Source organism: Apaloderma vittatum, unplaced genomic scaffold (assembly GCF_000703405.1).
Source record: "Apaloderma vittatum isolate BGI_N311 unplaced genomic scaffold, ASM70340v1 scaffold15583, whole genome shotgun sequence".
Classification (NCBI taxonomy): Eukaryota; Metazoa; Chordata; class Aves; order Trogoniformes; family Trogonidae; genus Apaloderma; species Apaloderma vittatum.
In genome coordinates this window covers 1-13,278 of record NW_009709975.1, presented here as the reverse complement: position 1 = coordinate 13,278, position 13,278 = coordinate 1, and the positions used below count along the sequence as shown (strand labels likewise).

The 13,278-nt window shown below is 42.3% G+C and overlaps 1 protein-coding gene across 1 annotated transcript in view; it reads left to right on the top strand.

The window, feature by feature from the left end:
- WRN (Werner syndrome, RecQ helicase-like) overlaps window positions 1–13,030 on the top strand; it is a gene marked incomplete at its 5' end in the record, with an annotated part of 30,623 nt that extends 17,593 nt beyond the window's left edge. Inside the window, 13 exons of the mRNA XM_009867142.1 lie at window positions 2,004–2,174; window positions 2,254–2,348; window positions 3,982–4,057; window positions 4,223–4,296; window positions 5,578–5,659; window positions 5,953–6,065; window positions 6,928–7,042; window positions 8,240–8,365; window positions 8,447–8,609; window positions 9,364–9,575; window positions 10,953–11,024; window positions 11,576–11,707; window positions 12,911–13,030. Of these exons, the coding sequence (XP_009865444.1) occupies window positions 2,004–2,174; window positions 2,254–2,348; window positions 3,982–4,057; window positions 4,223–4,296; window positions 5,578–5,659; window positions 5,953–6,065; window positions 6,928–7,042; window positions 8,240–8,365; window positions 8,447–8,609; window positions 9,364–9,575; window positions 10,953–11,024; window positions 11,576–11,707; window positions 12,911–13,030 (1,551 nt within the window). The remainder of the gene's footprint in view (window positions 1–2,003; window positions 2,175–2,253; window positions 2,349–3,981; window positions 4,058–4,222; window positions 4,297–5,577; window positions 5,660–5,952; window positions 6,066–6,927; window positions 7,043–8,239; window positions 8,366–8,446; window positions 8,610–9,363; window positions 9,576–10,952; window positions 11,025–11,575; window positions 11,708–12,910) is intronic.
- Between the last annotated feature and the right edge of the window lie 248 nt (window positions 13,031–13,278).

Genomic DNA, 13,278 nt, shown 5'->3' with positions numbered 1-13,278 from the left:
GGAAGAAGCTGGTGAAGGGCCTAGAGAATAAATCTTATGAAGAGCAATGGAAGAAGCTGGGACTGAGTTTGAGGAAGAGGAGGCTGAGGGGAGACCTCATTCTCTACAACTACCTGCAGGGAGTTTGTAGAGAGGTTGGTGCTGGCCTCTTCTTGCAGGTAATAGAAGAAGAGGGAATGGTTTCTAACTGCAGCAGGGTAGGTTTAGATGGGGCAACAGGGAAAAACACTTTCGACAGCAAGTGCAGTCAAACATTGGAATAGGCTGCCTGGGCAAGTGGTTGAGTCACCATCCCTGGTTGCGTTTAAAGGTCATTTAGATGTGGTGTTGGGGGATATGGTTTCAAGGTGAGCTTTGCAGAGCAGGGTTAGTGGTTGACCTCAATGATCCCAGGGGTCTTTTCCAGCCTGAGTGCTTCTATAGTGTTCACCCTCGGAGCTTTGTGCCCCGGTTGCACGTGGCAGCAAGTTGAGTCCCTCCTTCTTGGAGTCTTTAAGTCCAGCTTTCTGCCGCTCCTCTGACTGCGTGGAGGAGAGTGGGTCCTCAGTTTTCGGTAATTCTCCTGATCACTCCTTACTGTGATCTCTGGAGCTCGGGTATGGAGCCTCAGCACTGTGTGCTGGCTGATGCCTGTCCTGGATTTCTTTCAATGGGCTTCTCCTCCATATCAGCCTGTTCTGTTTTCCCTTATAAGGAAAACTGTATTATTGGGGATAAATGCTCTGTGTTGGCATAGTGCCTACAGTGAAGGGATTCTGGTAGAAGTACTGACAGGAATTGGGGAAATCTGTGTAAATGACCAACCCTGTAAATGGGAAAGGTGAGCTTCCACCACTCTCACTCCCCTGCTCTTCTGCCATCCCCTTGCATGGGATGTCTTGATCTAACCAGAATTGCAGATGAGTGTAAATACTCATTCGCTTGCTGGAGAATAGGATTGGTGTGTATACATGCACGTCCCAAAATATTAAAAAAAATTATTGGTTTGACCATGTAGTTTCTCCAGTGGAGAGGGATTCAGCAAGCCTACAAATAAGAGGCTCTGAAGACTGTTCTCCCGTTTATTTCATATGCTAGTAACCAACAGAAACTTATCTTCCTTAGACGCTTGTAATGCTTAATCCCATGTTACTTGGCTATTTCAGTCCAGTTATGAACTTGGCAGATTTGTGGCAAGTTTTCTTGCCTTGTGAAAGAGGCTTCAGCTACTTGACATTCCTTTAGGCTCTGAGTTTAGGGGTGGGGGAGAACCCAGCAAATGGGAGCTAGTAATATTTTTTTTTTTCCAGTCTGAGCTGTTTTTCAGAGGTGAGCAAATCAACCACTTGTTAAAACAAAGAAAACCCACTTTGCTCTGAAGGTCATATGAGGAGTAGAGCAGACATCTGTAGTGAGCTTGATTCTAGCGTTGTGCCCCCATCCTGGAATTCAACCAGGACTTGTCAGTTTATTTTAACTTCTTTAGGCTGTTTGTTGTTGAAAACAGACCAGATAACTGCTTCTGTTGCAACTTAAGCAGTGTAAGATTGGCCTGAACTGGCTGAGTGCTTGCTGCACAAGACTGCTTTGTTTGAGGATGCTGATGGCTGGATTGTTGCAATAATCCCTTCCATATTTTGACAGTTTTGCAATGTAGGTGTAGCTTTGTCTGGGGTCTTCCTACAAAATTAAGTCATGATCTTGTCTCTGCCTTGACAGAAAGTGCATGAATGGATTAGGTCAGTAGAGGCGAAACTGCTCTTAGGTGACAAGGAGACATCATTTATGCACTCATCGTTGAGGTGCTGTAGGTGTGGTAATTGTGATGGGTGTTATGTAAACTCAATTAAAATTATTTTGGCTCATGACTTATCTGTGAAGTTCTTCTGAAGCTCTCTTGTTGTGGAGGAATGTACTTGAGGACATGCTGCTTGCATCTCAGGTCTTTTTGGTTGACTGGTTGTATTGGAAACATTCTTCTCCGGGGACTGGAGAGGTCTGACCAATTCTTTCAATAATTTCAGACTTCTCAACGCTTACCAGAGAGATACAGAACACACCCTCTCTTTGGTACTGGCAAAGACTGGCCGGAGAACTGGTGGAAATCGCTCTGCAGACAGCTGATAATGGAAGGGTTCCTCAAAGAAGCCACGGAGCGAAACAGATTTACAACCATGTGTGTCCTTACGCCAAAGGTAGATTTTGGTGTGAAATTGCCTATCGCAAGTTTCTCCGAGTCATCTATAGCTAAGCCATATAGATTATTTCTTACAGGGTAGAAGCTGGCTGTCAAAAGCTCAAGGTACCTCAAGTCCTAGTCTTCTGTTACATTCCAGCGAAGATCTCTATCTCGAGAGACCTCCTAAAAGGTAATTAGAGTAACTTGAGCACTCTTTTATTAATTTTTTATTAATTGAACCTTAAATCATCAGTTTCTGAAGCCTGAGTCTGAAGGTGGCTTGGCTGGACAGGTGGCTTTGGCACTTGATTATTGAACTGAAGATTTTCTTTAGGTAGTGTTATAATAGAAAAAAATGTCAGTGGGAGTGCCAGAATGAACAGGTTGCATATTGTTCCATGCAAAAGTCTGGTAATGCCTTATCAGTGAGGTCTTCCGTGGAGCTGATGGTTTGTGGAGCTGGGGTGCCTAGTGGGAAACTGTAGTTGGGAGAAACTACCAAAACCAGTCAGAAAGAGAGCATGTTGTGGCAGTGCATCCTCATGAAGAAAGTGATCAGCTAAAGGTGAGAAATAGGGGAAAAAAAATAATCAGGATTTATCTTCTTTCTAAACAGTGAGACTTAAAATAGAGCAGCTAACAACTTGTTTTTCCAGTTATGCACTTGACCTACTTTTTCACAATATTTAAGCTGAGAGGGAAAGGGAAAAGCTTTTATTGTAACAAGAATTGATTCTACAGAAATGGGTAATAGGTTGTCTGTATTTCTTAGGCAATTTTAACTGTGTCCTGTTGTGATGGTGAGCATGTCTATGGAAGTGGAGTTGTGGTCAGGTATTTCGTATCCAAGTATATAGCTCCAAGGAAATTGCATATGAAGTTTTTTAGCTTCTAGTTGTATTTAGTAAACAGTGTTGATGAAATCTTCACAAACACTAATTCTGACCAACTCTTTGGTAGTGAAAGATGATCAACTGGGGATGGATATGACAAGAAGTATTAGAAAAAAACTCCTGTTCTGGTGTCCAGATTGTTTTAGCATTGCTAAAAAATAAATTAAGAGGATAATTAAAAAGTGCCAATTTGCATTCCAGTGTTCTACTGTGTGTTGGGTTCAGTACTATATGACAAGAAGTATTAGAAAAAAACTCCTGTTCTGGTGTCCAGATTGTTTTAGCATTGCTAAAAAATAAATTAAGAGGATAATTAAAAAGTGCCAATTTGCATTCCAGTGTTCTGTGTGTTGGATTCAGTACTGTCTGCAGCTCTTAAGGAAAAGAAAAGCTTATTAAGCAATATGCAATAGCAGTGGTTGTATGCTTGTACAAACCACAAAATTGATACCTGTTTTTCTCCAGTAATGGGAGCTTGAAAATGGCATCTTTTATAAGTATTGCCACTAAAATTTCAGTTTTGTCTCCTGTTACCTTTGTTTTGCAAGATTTGCCACTAAAATTTCAGTTTTGTCTCCTGTTTACCTTTGTTTTGTAAGAAGACATTCATATTCTTTGTTAAAGTTTTAGTATGAACAGATCCCACATAGTTTTCATTTAAAAGGGTTGATTCTAATAATGGAAAAAACATCAACTTCTATATTACTCTTCTTTGTTAAAGTTTTAGTATGAACAGATCCTCCATAGTTTTCATTAAAAAGGGTTGATTCTAATAATGAAAAAAAAATTCAACTTCTAGATTTCTTAATGTATCCCTCTACCAAGTTGAAATAAGAAGACCTTAGCATTTTGCTAAACAATCCAAATGGCAGTGCCGTTGTACAAATGACTTGGTCTGGTGTGATTAATGTAGAATTAATTCTGTTACAGCAGTAGACCTTCACGTGCGTTCACCACACAGCGCTCCCCAGACGCTAAAGGAACAGCGCAGTCACCAGTCAAGCAGGTCAGTATGAGTACAACTCCTTTGCCCCTCTGTGGTTCATCCTTGTTGGGATGAAAAAAATAACTTGCTAGTGTATAATTGTGTCACAAATGAGCATTTTGCTGCTGACAGCAGCTTGAGTGGAAAGGCTGATAAATCGGCATTTATCTGTGTTGTTCTTTTTAGATGACTCTATATGATATGTTGTCACCAGAAAGAAAAGGTAAAACACCTCCAAGAAGGAGTAACGTGCATGACAGGTACAATATTTGAAATCCAGAGTTAACAGGTTTTGAGAGCGTTAATAAGGATGCTGTTTGTAGGATGATACTTCACAAACAGTGTTTTCCTATGTGAAAATGATATATTAAAAGGAAAAGGACAACTACTACTTGTAACGACGCATACACTGCATTATATTTCAAAACATGGCACTGTTACTACACTTAATGGCTCTACTATATTTGACAAATTGTGTGTAAGTGTAGTGTCACAGGCAAAGCAAGCTTTAAGTGCTGAAGTACCAACTTGCTTGTTGGTATTACTAGTCTGGGAGGAGATGGAGTTGAGGCTCCCTCGGGTCAAAAGAAATAAAATGAGCTCCTGCGAAACGCAAACTAAGCACTTTGCTTCCCTGGCTTCTGTGGTGCTTCAGACTAAACCCGCTTTGCGTCTCTGTGCAGTTGGATTCCTCATTCAGACAAGCAGCCGGGTCCTGGCAGGTGACAGAAAAATACAGTGCATCACTTGAGCTGAATAATAGCCACTGTAGGCATGTGAAGGAAAACCATTTGAGGGGCAACAGCAATCCCAAACACCTCTTATTTCACACCTTGCTGGAGAAAGGGTGCTTTTAATCCAGTTTGTCTGCTAACAGATACTGCACTACGCTCCTAGCAGTCTAATTGGGGGTTAATGTCCTAAAGGAAATCAGCCCCTGGACTGGTAGCTGTGGTGCTGCTCTCTAAGCAGACACGCCTAGAGCTCACATCAGCAAATTCTGCTTCCAGCACAGCAGCTGTGTCCTTGTCACTGATGCTTTTGAATTTATTGGCTCTTTTTGACCTGGATTAGAGTCATCAGCTGGGGGAGGGAGCGGAGGTAAGATGTCTCTCATAGGATATTGTCAGAATCATGTCATGAAGGACAAGTACATGGAAAAACCTGTTGTTAACAATATGGGAATTAAGCTGTTCCTGGGATATCAGTGGGTAGGTTTGGGATTTTTTTTCACCCAACTACTGTTTCATCTCCTTGAGCTTCATGCAGGAAGAGGCTCTTTTTTTAAATTACAGGATCAGACACAAAGAAATTCTGTTATGTTAGGGATGCTTCAGCTTCTGCCCTGGCCAGCTTAAGTCCTGTATGGCTGCAGTGCTTGCACAGTGTGCCAGACTGTAGTCTGATGGTGCTGTCAGAGGAAGCAAAAAAACCCCATAAAATAAAACAGATTGCTGCTCTACCATAGCCGTGTGCAGAGTTCTTGAATAAATTCATCTAACAAAGGGCTGGTTTCACACTTAGTAATTATTTTCTTTTAGTCTTGCAGGACACTCATCCACAAAGTCTTCTCCTTTGAAGCCTCAAGAGCCTGTTGTTTCTTCCCGAGAAAAAGAACTAGAGGTAAGGTGGGGGGGGTTTTTTGTGTGTTTGTTTTGGAAGAGGGAGGATATCTGTCAATGGCAGACAACTTGCATAATCCTGTGTTAGAGTAGCTGTCTTGGGCAGCTCTTAATGACAAAAATATCGGGAATCAAAGTACTAGAAGAGTATTTAAATCATGTTGAGGTGGATTAATGGATTACAGGTTTTTCATACATTAGTGGAAAGATGATTTATTGCTTGCTCTCTCAATAATTCTACCTACGTGAGTGATCTAGAGCTGCTTTGTGACAAGTTGGCTCTCTTGTTCACAGACTGCTCTCTATGGCAAGTTGCTGGCTTCTAGACAGAAGGTGGCTAATGAGAAGTCAGTTCCTCCAGCTGTCTTGGCAACCAATAAGGTCCTGGTGGAGATGGCCCGAAAAAGGTAAAGCCAGCGTGCGTGCGGGCTGTACGGATTGGGAAGGTTGCAAGCTGAGTACAAATCTCTTTGCTGCTTTTGTTGGGGGAGTACGCCTTGTGGGTAGCAGAGCAGCTCTTGAGGATCAGGCTAATGAGATAATTGATGTTAAACTTAGTTCTTCATGCTGGTTATTCTTGAAACAAATGGAAAAAACCTAATTAAACTTTACCCATGTTGGTATCCAAAGTTCCTGTCAGGTTGACCAGTCACGGGGCACAAGGTTTGTGTTTTCTACTAAACCTTGCTTTTCTATCCGCTGCTATCCCATCTGTTTGTACTGGTTTGGCCTTCTCCTTCTGAGGGTCATCTACAGGTCAGGAGCTGTCCCTTACCTTGCATGGGTAGCTTTGTAGTGTGAAAATAAGCACAACTTAGTGTTGCTCTCAGCTACCAAGAGCAGAAAAAAAAATTTTAATTGTATGGGAGGCAATTGTGGGGCAGCTCAGTTGCTAATGCAGTTCAAGTGCCTTCCCTAGCTACCGAGATGCATTTTAGAGTGCTATTTCTGGAATGTGTGGTGTTATTCAGTGGAAGAGCTCTGGATTTATATGTTTTTGGGAGGTAAAAAGTAAATGAACATTTATGCGGTGAAGCGAACCTCCCAAGGATTAAGCATGACACTTGAAAGTTTTGCTGTGGTTAAGCTTCGTGGGTCAGAAGCACAAACAGTCAACTTAGTTGCTGAGATGCTGAGGGCACAGTAATAACACTTGCAAATTTTGACTAATAGATGTTTAGTCCAAATGTGTGTCATTTGCAGATCCTTGATGTTTTAAAGCATTGGCATAAGACTTGTCCTGACCTTTTCTTACTGATCCTAAATTAGGCCTACCACTGTTGAGAATGTGAGGAGAATTGATGGTGTACCTGAAGCAAAATCGGCCATGTTGATCCCTCTCCTGGCTGAAATTAAGGACTTCTGCAAAGAGAATGGTTTGCAGGTATAACTTACTGAAGTGTCTGCTACTTTGCAAGAGCCTTAAATGTGTGATTTGTTCTGCAGCTGTCAGATTTCTCCTGTAGAAGTTGTCCTTTCCACAGCTATTCCATGTAAGCATGGCAGTGCAACTTCCTAGCCTTGCATACAGTTAGACCTGCCAAATCTGAATGTGCTATTAGAAAATGACACGGGGACCTGGCAGATGTTCCAGATGTGGTCATCTTGACCACCTAGACACCTCTCTGACCATGCTCAGCGTCCAATAGGTGCTGCATTAGTGAGAGCTTGCAGTTAGTTCTTGTGACTTGCAGCAGAAGGCTAAAGGTAGGGTAAGTTTTCCTTCACTGTGGTTTATCGACTCAGTAGACTTGAAGAGCAGGGCTTTGATTTGTCCGAGTTTCATCTTAGGAGTCTGGCAGAAGAGCTTAGATTTACTGCTGGTTGTCCTCTAGTTGACTTTATTCTGTCTGTAATATTCTGTAGAGTGGCTCCCCATCAGGCAGTAGAGAGGAGCCGTGCAGCAGGGAATTAGAGGAACTAGAAAGTATTTTTGCTTTGGGGATCTTAATGTCGATGTAAATCTACAGTTTAATTGGATTTATATGGGCTAAGAAACAGAGCAGCAATACTTCTTTTTTTTGTAATGTCTCAAGACTGTCAAGTCATGTTCTGGTTAAGAGAAAGCTATTATATAGGCAAGAGAACCAGAAGTATTGCTGGTTTGGGTGGGGCTTCTTTGGTTTTCTTTATTTTGTTTGTTGTTGTCTTTTTTATTATAAACCCATTATGAGCAAATGGAATTGTCCATGCTAAGATGCAGGCTGAAAAACATTTTATTCTGATGGAATCATTTTTTATGTAATGAGCAACACCTAAGAATTTGTGTTGACCTGGGCACTTGTTTATAGTTGTCTTTTTTTAAAGTCCCTTGAACAATTCCATATTTCTTTTACTAAAATTTGAGTATGTGGCTGTTCATCTGTATTCTGTCTTTGCCTCATTTTGGTTTGTTGGGCTTTTTGTTATTTTGTTGCTTGGTGGGTTTTTGTTTTTTCTATTTTAATATGGACTTAGGGTCAAAACCAACTTAAATAGCAATTAACGACTATGTTATTCTTAAAGGTAAATTGAAATAATAGGAGGGTGTTCAACTGGTTGTCACTGGGGTATTTTTCTAAGTCCTCTCTATCTCACTTAGACTGACACATTCCTCACGTCGGGAACTGAAGATCACAAAGAAGCATCTCCCTGGAAGCCTACTCGAGCCCTTTCTCCCTCAGAGCCTGTCACATACGTCCTGTTCCAAGATAAAAATCTCTCTGTGGTAAGCTTTTCTCTGAGGAGGCTGCCAGTTGTATTTCAGACACTTCATCCATCTCAATTCCTTCTGCCTTTGTTTCTCTAGAGCACTATAAGTGAGAGCAGATCTCTGCCTCTTTCAGAGGTTGGCACTCACCTCTTAGAGGCGATGAAAGCTGGCTACCCTGTCAACCTGGAGCGAGCAGGTTTGACTCCTCAAGTTCAACAGATCATTGCTGATGTTATCTGTAATCCTCCCATTGACTCGGGTGAGTATCGCAGCCCTCGTCTGAAGCTTCTTGTGACAGTGACATTCAGATGAAGGGAATAAACTGACAGCTGAGCTGCTTCTTAAGCTAGAACCTGTCGTTTCTGGAAGGCCAGTGGCTGTGGCAGCACAAAACATGGCAACTCCTGGGTGATTGCTTTTTTTTTTTTCTCCAAGATTATCTTGTAAAAGGAGACAATTGTGAGCTTAGGACAACCATGTGGTTCTGTGAGGGGCTGGTAGTTCAGTCACCGTAGTGGTTTAATTCTCAAGTTGGCACAGCTGGCAGTCCTGCTAGCTTGGATGCTCTTGTCCTGTTGCAGGTTAATGCATTTTCTCGACAGTGGTTTGAGGTTCAACCAGACTCTCAGATGGCGCTCTCAAGAGTTTAGTGCCACTCTGGAGCAGAGGGCTGGCATGACACTATAGTCAAGAGTGCAGAGAGGCCTTTCAGCCTCAGCTAATGTAGCCTTCTTGTTAAGGGAAGATGGTTGAAAGGACATGCAAGTTAGGTGGTTCTGATGCTGTAGATGAAATTAGTGGAGAGTAAGTTTGTGTGAGCATGAATAAGGTGGAGATTGATCCCATCAGCTCACAATCTGCTTCTGAGTCAAGTTCATGTGCCTTATTAAATTCTATTCCATTTAAACTATCCTATGATTTAATGAGGGACAACTGATGGGTTTTTAGAATATAAGAAAACTGAATAAGGGGCAAGATCATTAAGCAACAATATTGAAATTTGTTTTTTCAAGACACCACTAAAATTCAAGCAATTAGAAAACTTGTTCCTGCAAACATTGAATTGTATCTCATCAAGATGACTATTGCGTTATTGGAGAAAAATAGAAAGAAGTCACAGGATGGATCAGGTGCCAAAAGGATGTTGGTGTGGTCAGATGGGCAGCAGGAAAAACGAGGAGCAGATCAACCAAGCAGGGAAGATGCCTTGTGGAATAGAAGAGAGGTTAGTAAAAGAAAGATTAAAACTCATTTTGTGATGGTAGGAGCAGGTGAAAAGCCCTGCTACCTTGTTGCTGGTTCCTGCAGTGCTTTGTGCCTCATCTTGACAAATTCTTTCAATCAGCTTTGAGTAGGACTGCCTCCATCTCCTCTGAAAGTAATACTCGGAGCAGAACCCAAGAGTTCCCCTTACAAAGTATTGATTTACAAGGGGGACTGTCCCTTCTGCTGTCCAGCTGTCATTTCTTAAACACAGTACCCGAGTTGATCTTTTCCCATGTGGGACTGTGAGCTTAGCGCTCCCCTAAGTCCTGGACATGTAGCCTAGGAAGATCAGGCACATGATGGTCCACCACTGTAGATCATCATAACTGGCCTTAAAAGTGGCCTTAGAGGAGACGTGAATGGTTTCTGCTGTTTGTGCAGCCCTGCAGGATGTGGATGCAAAAGGTCCGTTGTAAAATCTTGAATTTTACAGTAGATGGGCCAGTGGAGGGACAAGCAAAAATTTCAAGTTCTCCCCAGTACAAAAACCTTTGCTAAGCTGGATCCTTCATGGCCACAAAGTCCTTGCTGTGCTTGCGCGTATTGGTGGCTGATCACCAACCTGATGTTGAAAAAGTGATTATTTTACTGTGCAGAAAGCTCTAAAATTAGCAAAACAGTTGAAAGTGAAGAAGCCAGAGGCAATACTTGCCAGAACTGTCTTACGTAGGTTGCTCAAGCTGCTGGATGTAGCCATGATAAGTGAAGTGTCATGCCATAAGTCTGACTCATTGGCAGAAATCGCAGGAAATAAGGATCTTTTTGTTGCTGCTTGTGAAAGGCCAAGTGAGTTTTCTAAGCCCTTGGCTGGCTGCTCGGTGGCTCCGAGATCCCAGTTCAGCACCTTGTACAAAAAGGCGACTCAGCACTGAATGGCTGCTGGTAGGAATGGCAAGTGAAAACTCCAGACTAAATCTTTCTGCTACCTGTACTAGGATTTCATGTCTTTTATCCACAGGGTTTGGGATGGATTTCTTGAACTGTGGCTCAAACAAGTTTTCAAACCTTTTCATTTTGCTAGATTTATTTCCTTGCATCCCTGAGTGTTGTTTTGTTTCTGCAATATCGGTGCCTCACCCTTGCTTTTAAAGTTGAACTCCTGATGGTCCCAATTGTGTGAGCTCTAATTACACTTTTTCTCTGCTGCTGTTAGCTGCTGGAGCTAATAACAGAAATGACATGCTATTAGAAACCGAAATAATTTTGTACAAATGAGTAGACTGCTAATCAGTTTTGTCTTCATTTCTCTTGGAGGAGATAATTCTAATAATTCCCTGTAGCAGCTTTTAAGTCTGCTAATGAACATTCTTGGATTTTAACAACTTTACTTTTACAGGGTGATTTGATCAAACCAACATGGAAAGAAGGAGCAGAGAAAACCCATCTGCAAGTGGTGCCTTCAGCTTTGGTAAACAGATGTTCTTACTCTAATGAAGCATGCAATAGCCTCGCTTTTAGCAATACTCTCAATAACACTGGCATGTAGTTAATCAAAAAATATCGGCTTGGCTGTTCCAACCTCCGACTGACAGGCATTGTATAGAAATCAGAAGTTAATACCTCTGCACCATTTTTGACGGACACCTTTGCTGTAAAAACAGGTTTGAAAACAGCACTGGTGTTCGAAGTATTTTGAATTCAGAGCCATGAACTCCAGATGGAGCCTTGGGGATGGAAATGGTGTTCTTATCCATTTCAGAAATATGCCTGAGCACAAGTTCCAGTTCCCTAGTGTTGAATTGGATGCACTTATCCCAATTTTACTGTGGTGAAACGGATGTTTAACAAATAGATAGTGATGGCATTAAGCAGAGATGCTGAACTTGATATATAATTAGACTTATTTGCTTAAATCCAAACAAATAACACAACCTCCAAGACACAGCCTTTGCATTGAATCTGGCTTTAGTGCTGTGATGACACACGTAACAGCTAGTTCTTTTGCTGTCCCATGGAAAGCCCGCAGAGGGTGCAGATGACAACCAGCCAGGTAGCAGAGGAGCAGCAGGTTGCCCGAAGCTCAGCACACCGATTCATCGGCGTGCCCCAAGTCCCCAGGAGGAGGAACTGTCTTCTGACTCTGAGCCAAAGGTGAGATTGCTAATGGCACCAAGAGCAGATGTGATGATTTGGGTGTTGATCATATTAACAAACTATAACCGAGCTTCTGCTGGGGTTCCCAGCCGACTTCTTCTGTTAATATCCTTGATGCAGTGACAGTGCGCAGGCTTCAACTGCCTTTGCTATGCCCGAGTATTTCCCCTCTCTCACATTATCAGCCTGCTGCCCCGTTTTTCTTCTCTAGTGCATCTTGTCAGCCACCTAGTGGCAGGTGCCTCAAGCACCTTAAGAGAATGTTTGGCTCCATTTGTCTCCTGGGTGTAGGGTTGTGTGAAATAGTATGCTGATCCTATTCAAGATTTTTACTCTGCTGTTCATAAAAGCAAAAATTGTATGAGCATACTACATAGACCTTTTTGTCTAAAGGAACTTATGTGGCTCTGATGTGCACTACCTTTTGTACAACTCAATTTCAAGTTGTGTATTGATGTGAGTGCAAAATATGATGCAGAAAAAGGGTTATTAATGGTCTAGCACAGCAGCTATCTTATTTGAAGTGCACGTTATAACATCTTTCTGGTTGATGGTGATAGATGTGTTGTTCCAGCACTTACCAAAACCTGAGTCAAGATCCTTTATTGTCACACAGGAACAAAAGAAGATCAGGGTAATGTTGTCTTGGCCCCCTTGTGCTTCATGTATGCTCAGGTGGTGTGTACACACTTCTTGCTCCAGTGCTTACATCAGCCTTTCTCCCAGCTGTAAATAAGTCATCCTGAAAAAGTCGCTTTTTCTTAAGTAGTGGGGATGGCCGATAGATCACCAGTTTGAAGCATCTGCTTTCCTCCCCTGTTGGAGGATGTGTTTCTTCCCGGGTCACATAGCAGAGCTACACCCACTACCTAGATTGATTGTCTCGACAGTTGAGGTTGGTTTAGGGTGTTTGGGTGTTAATTTTAAAGGTGAATTGAGAAGGTCAGCATACTGTTGTCTTAAAGGTAGCAAAACCATTTTTACTGCCCAGGGAGTGGTAAATCTTGACAGTTGCTGCTGGATTCTTTTGGGTCCCGTTGCTATGTCTTGAATTCTAGTCCCTCAGTTCAAGTGTTGCATTTAAGGTAGACATAAGCCTTCTGCTAGAGTTGATGTCCACTGAAAAACACAATTATAGAGGAGTTAAGTTGTGCATTTAAGCCTGTACATTGTCGCCTTACTCTTATTTTCTTCTTCCAGAGGTTACTCCCTAGTAAGAGGAAAGTGCCAGAGTGGTTTGAAACCTCGGTGAGGACAGTTCTACCACCAACCCAGGCGAAGAAATCCAAAGCAGACGCCAGAAAAGGGATTTTCAGCTGAAGAGCGAAATCAAGATGTTGTATTTTTTCCTCAGGACTCTCAGGAGCACTTGCTGTACAGGGTACTCCTTCAAGTGTCGAGTTTCGCACAGTGAGGGAGTTGGGGGAGAGGAGCTCGGCCCTGGCCTCACCTTGATGTTCTCACTGTATATAACGTTATTAAAAGAGAGAAACCAACAGCCCGTCTCGCTCTTGTCGGGGGAGGGTTTTCGCTGTGGCACCCCCTGCCCACCGGTATGACCGGCACCC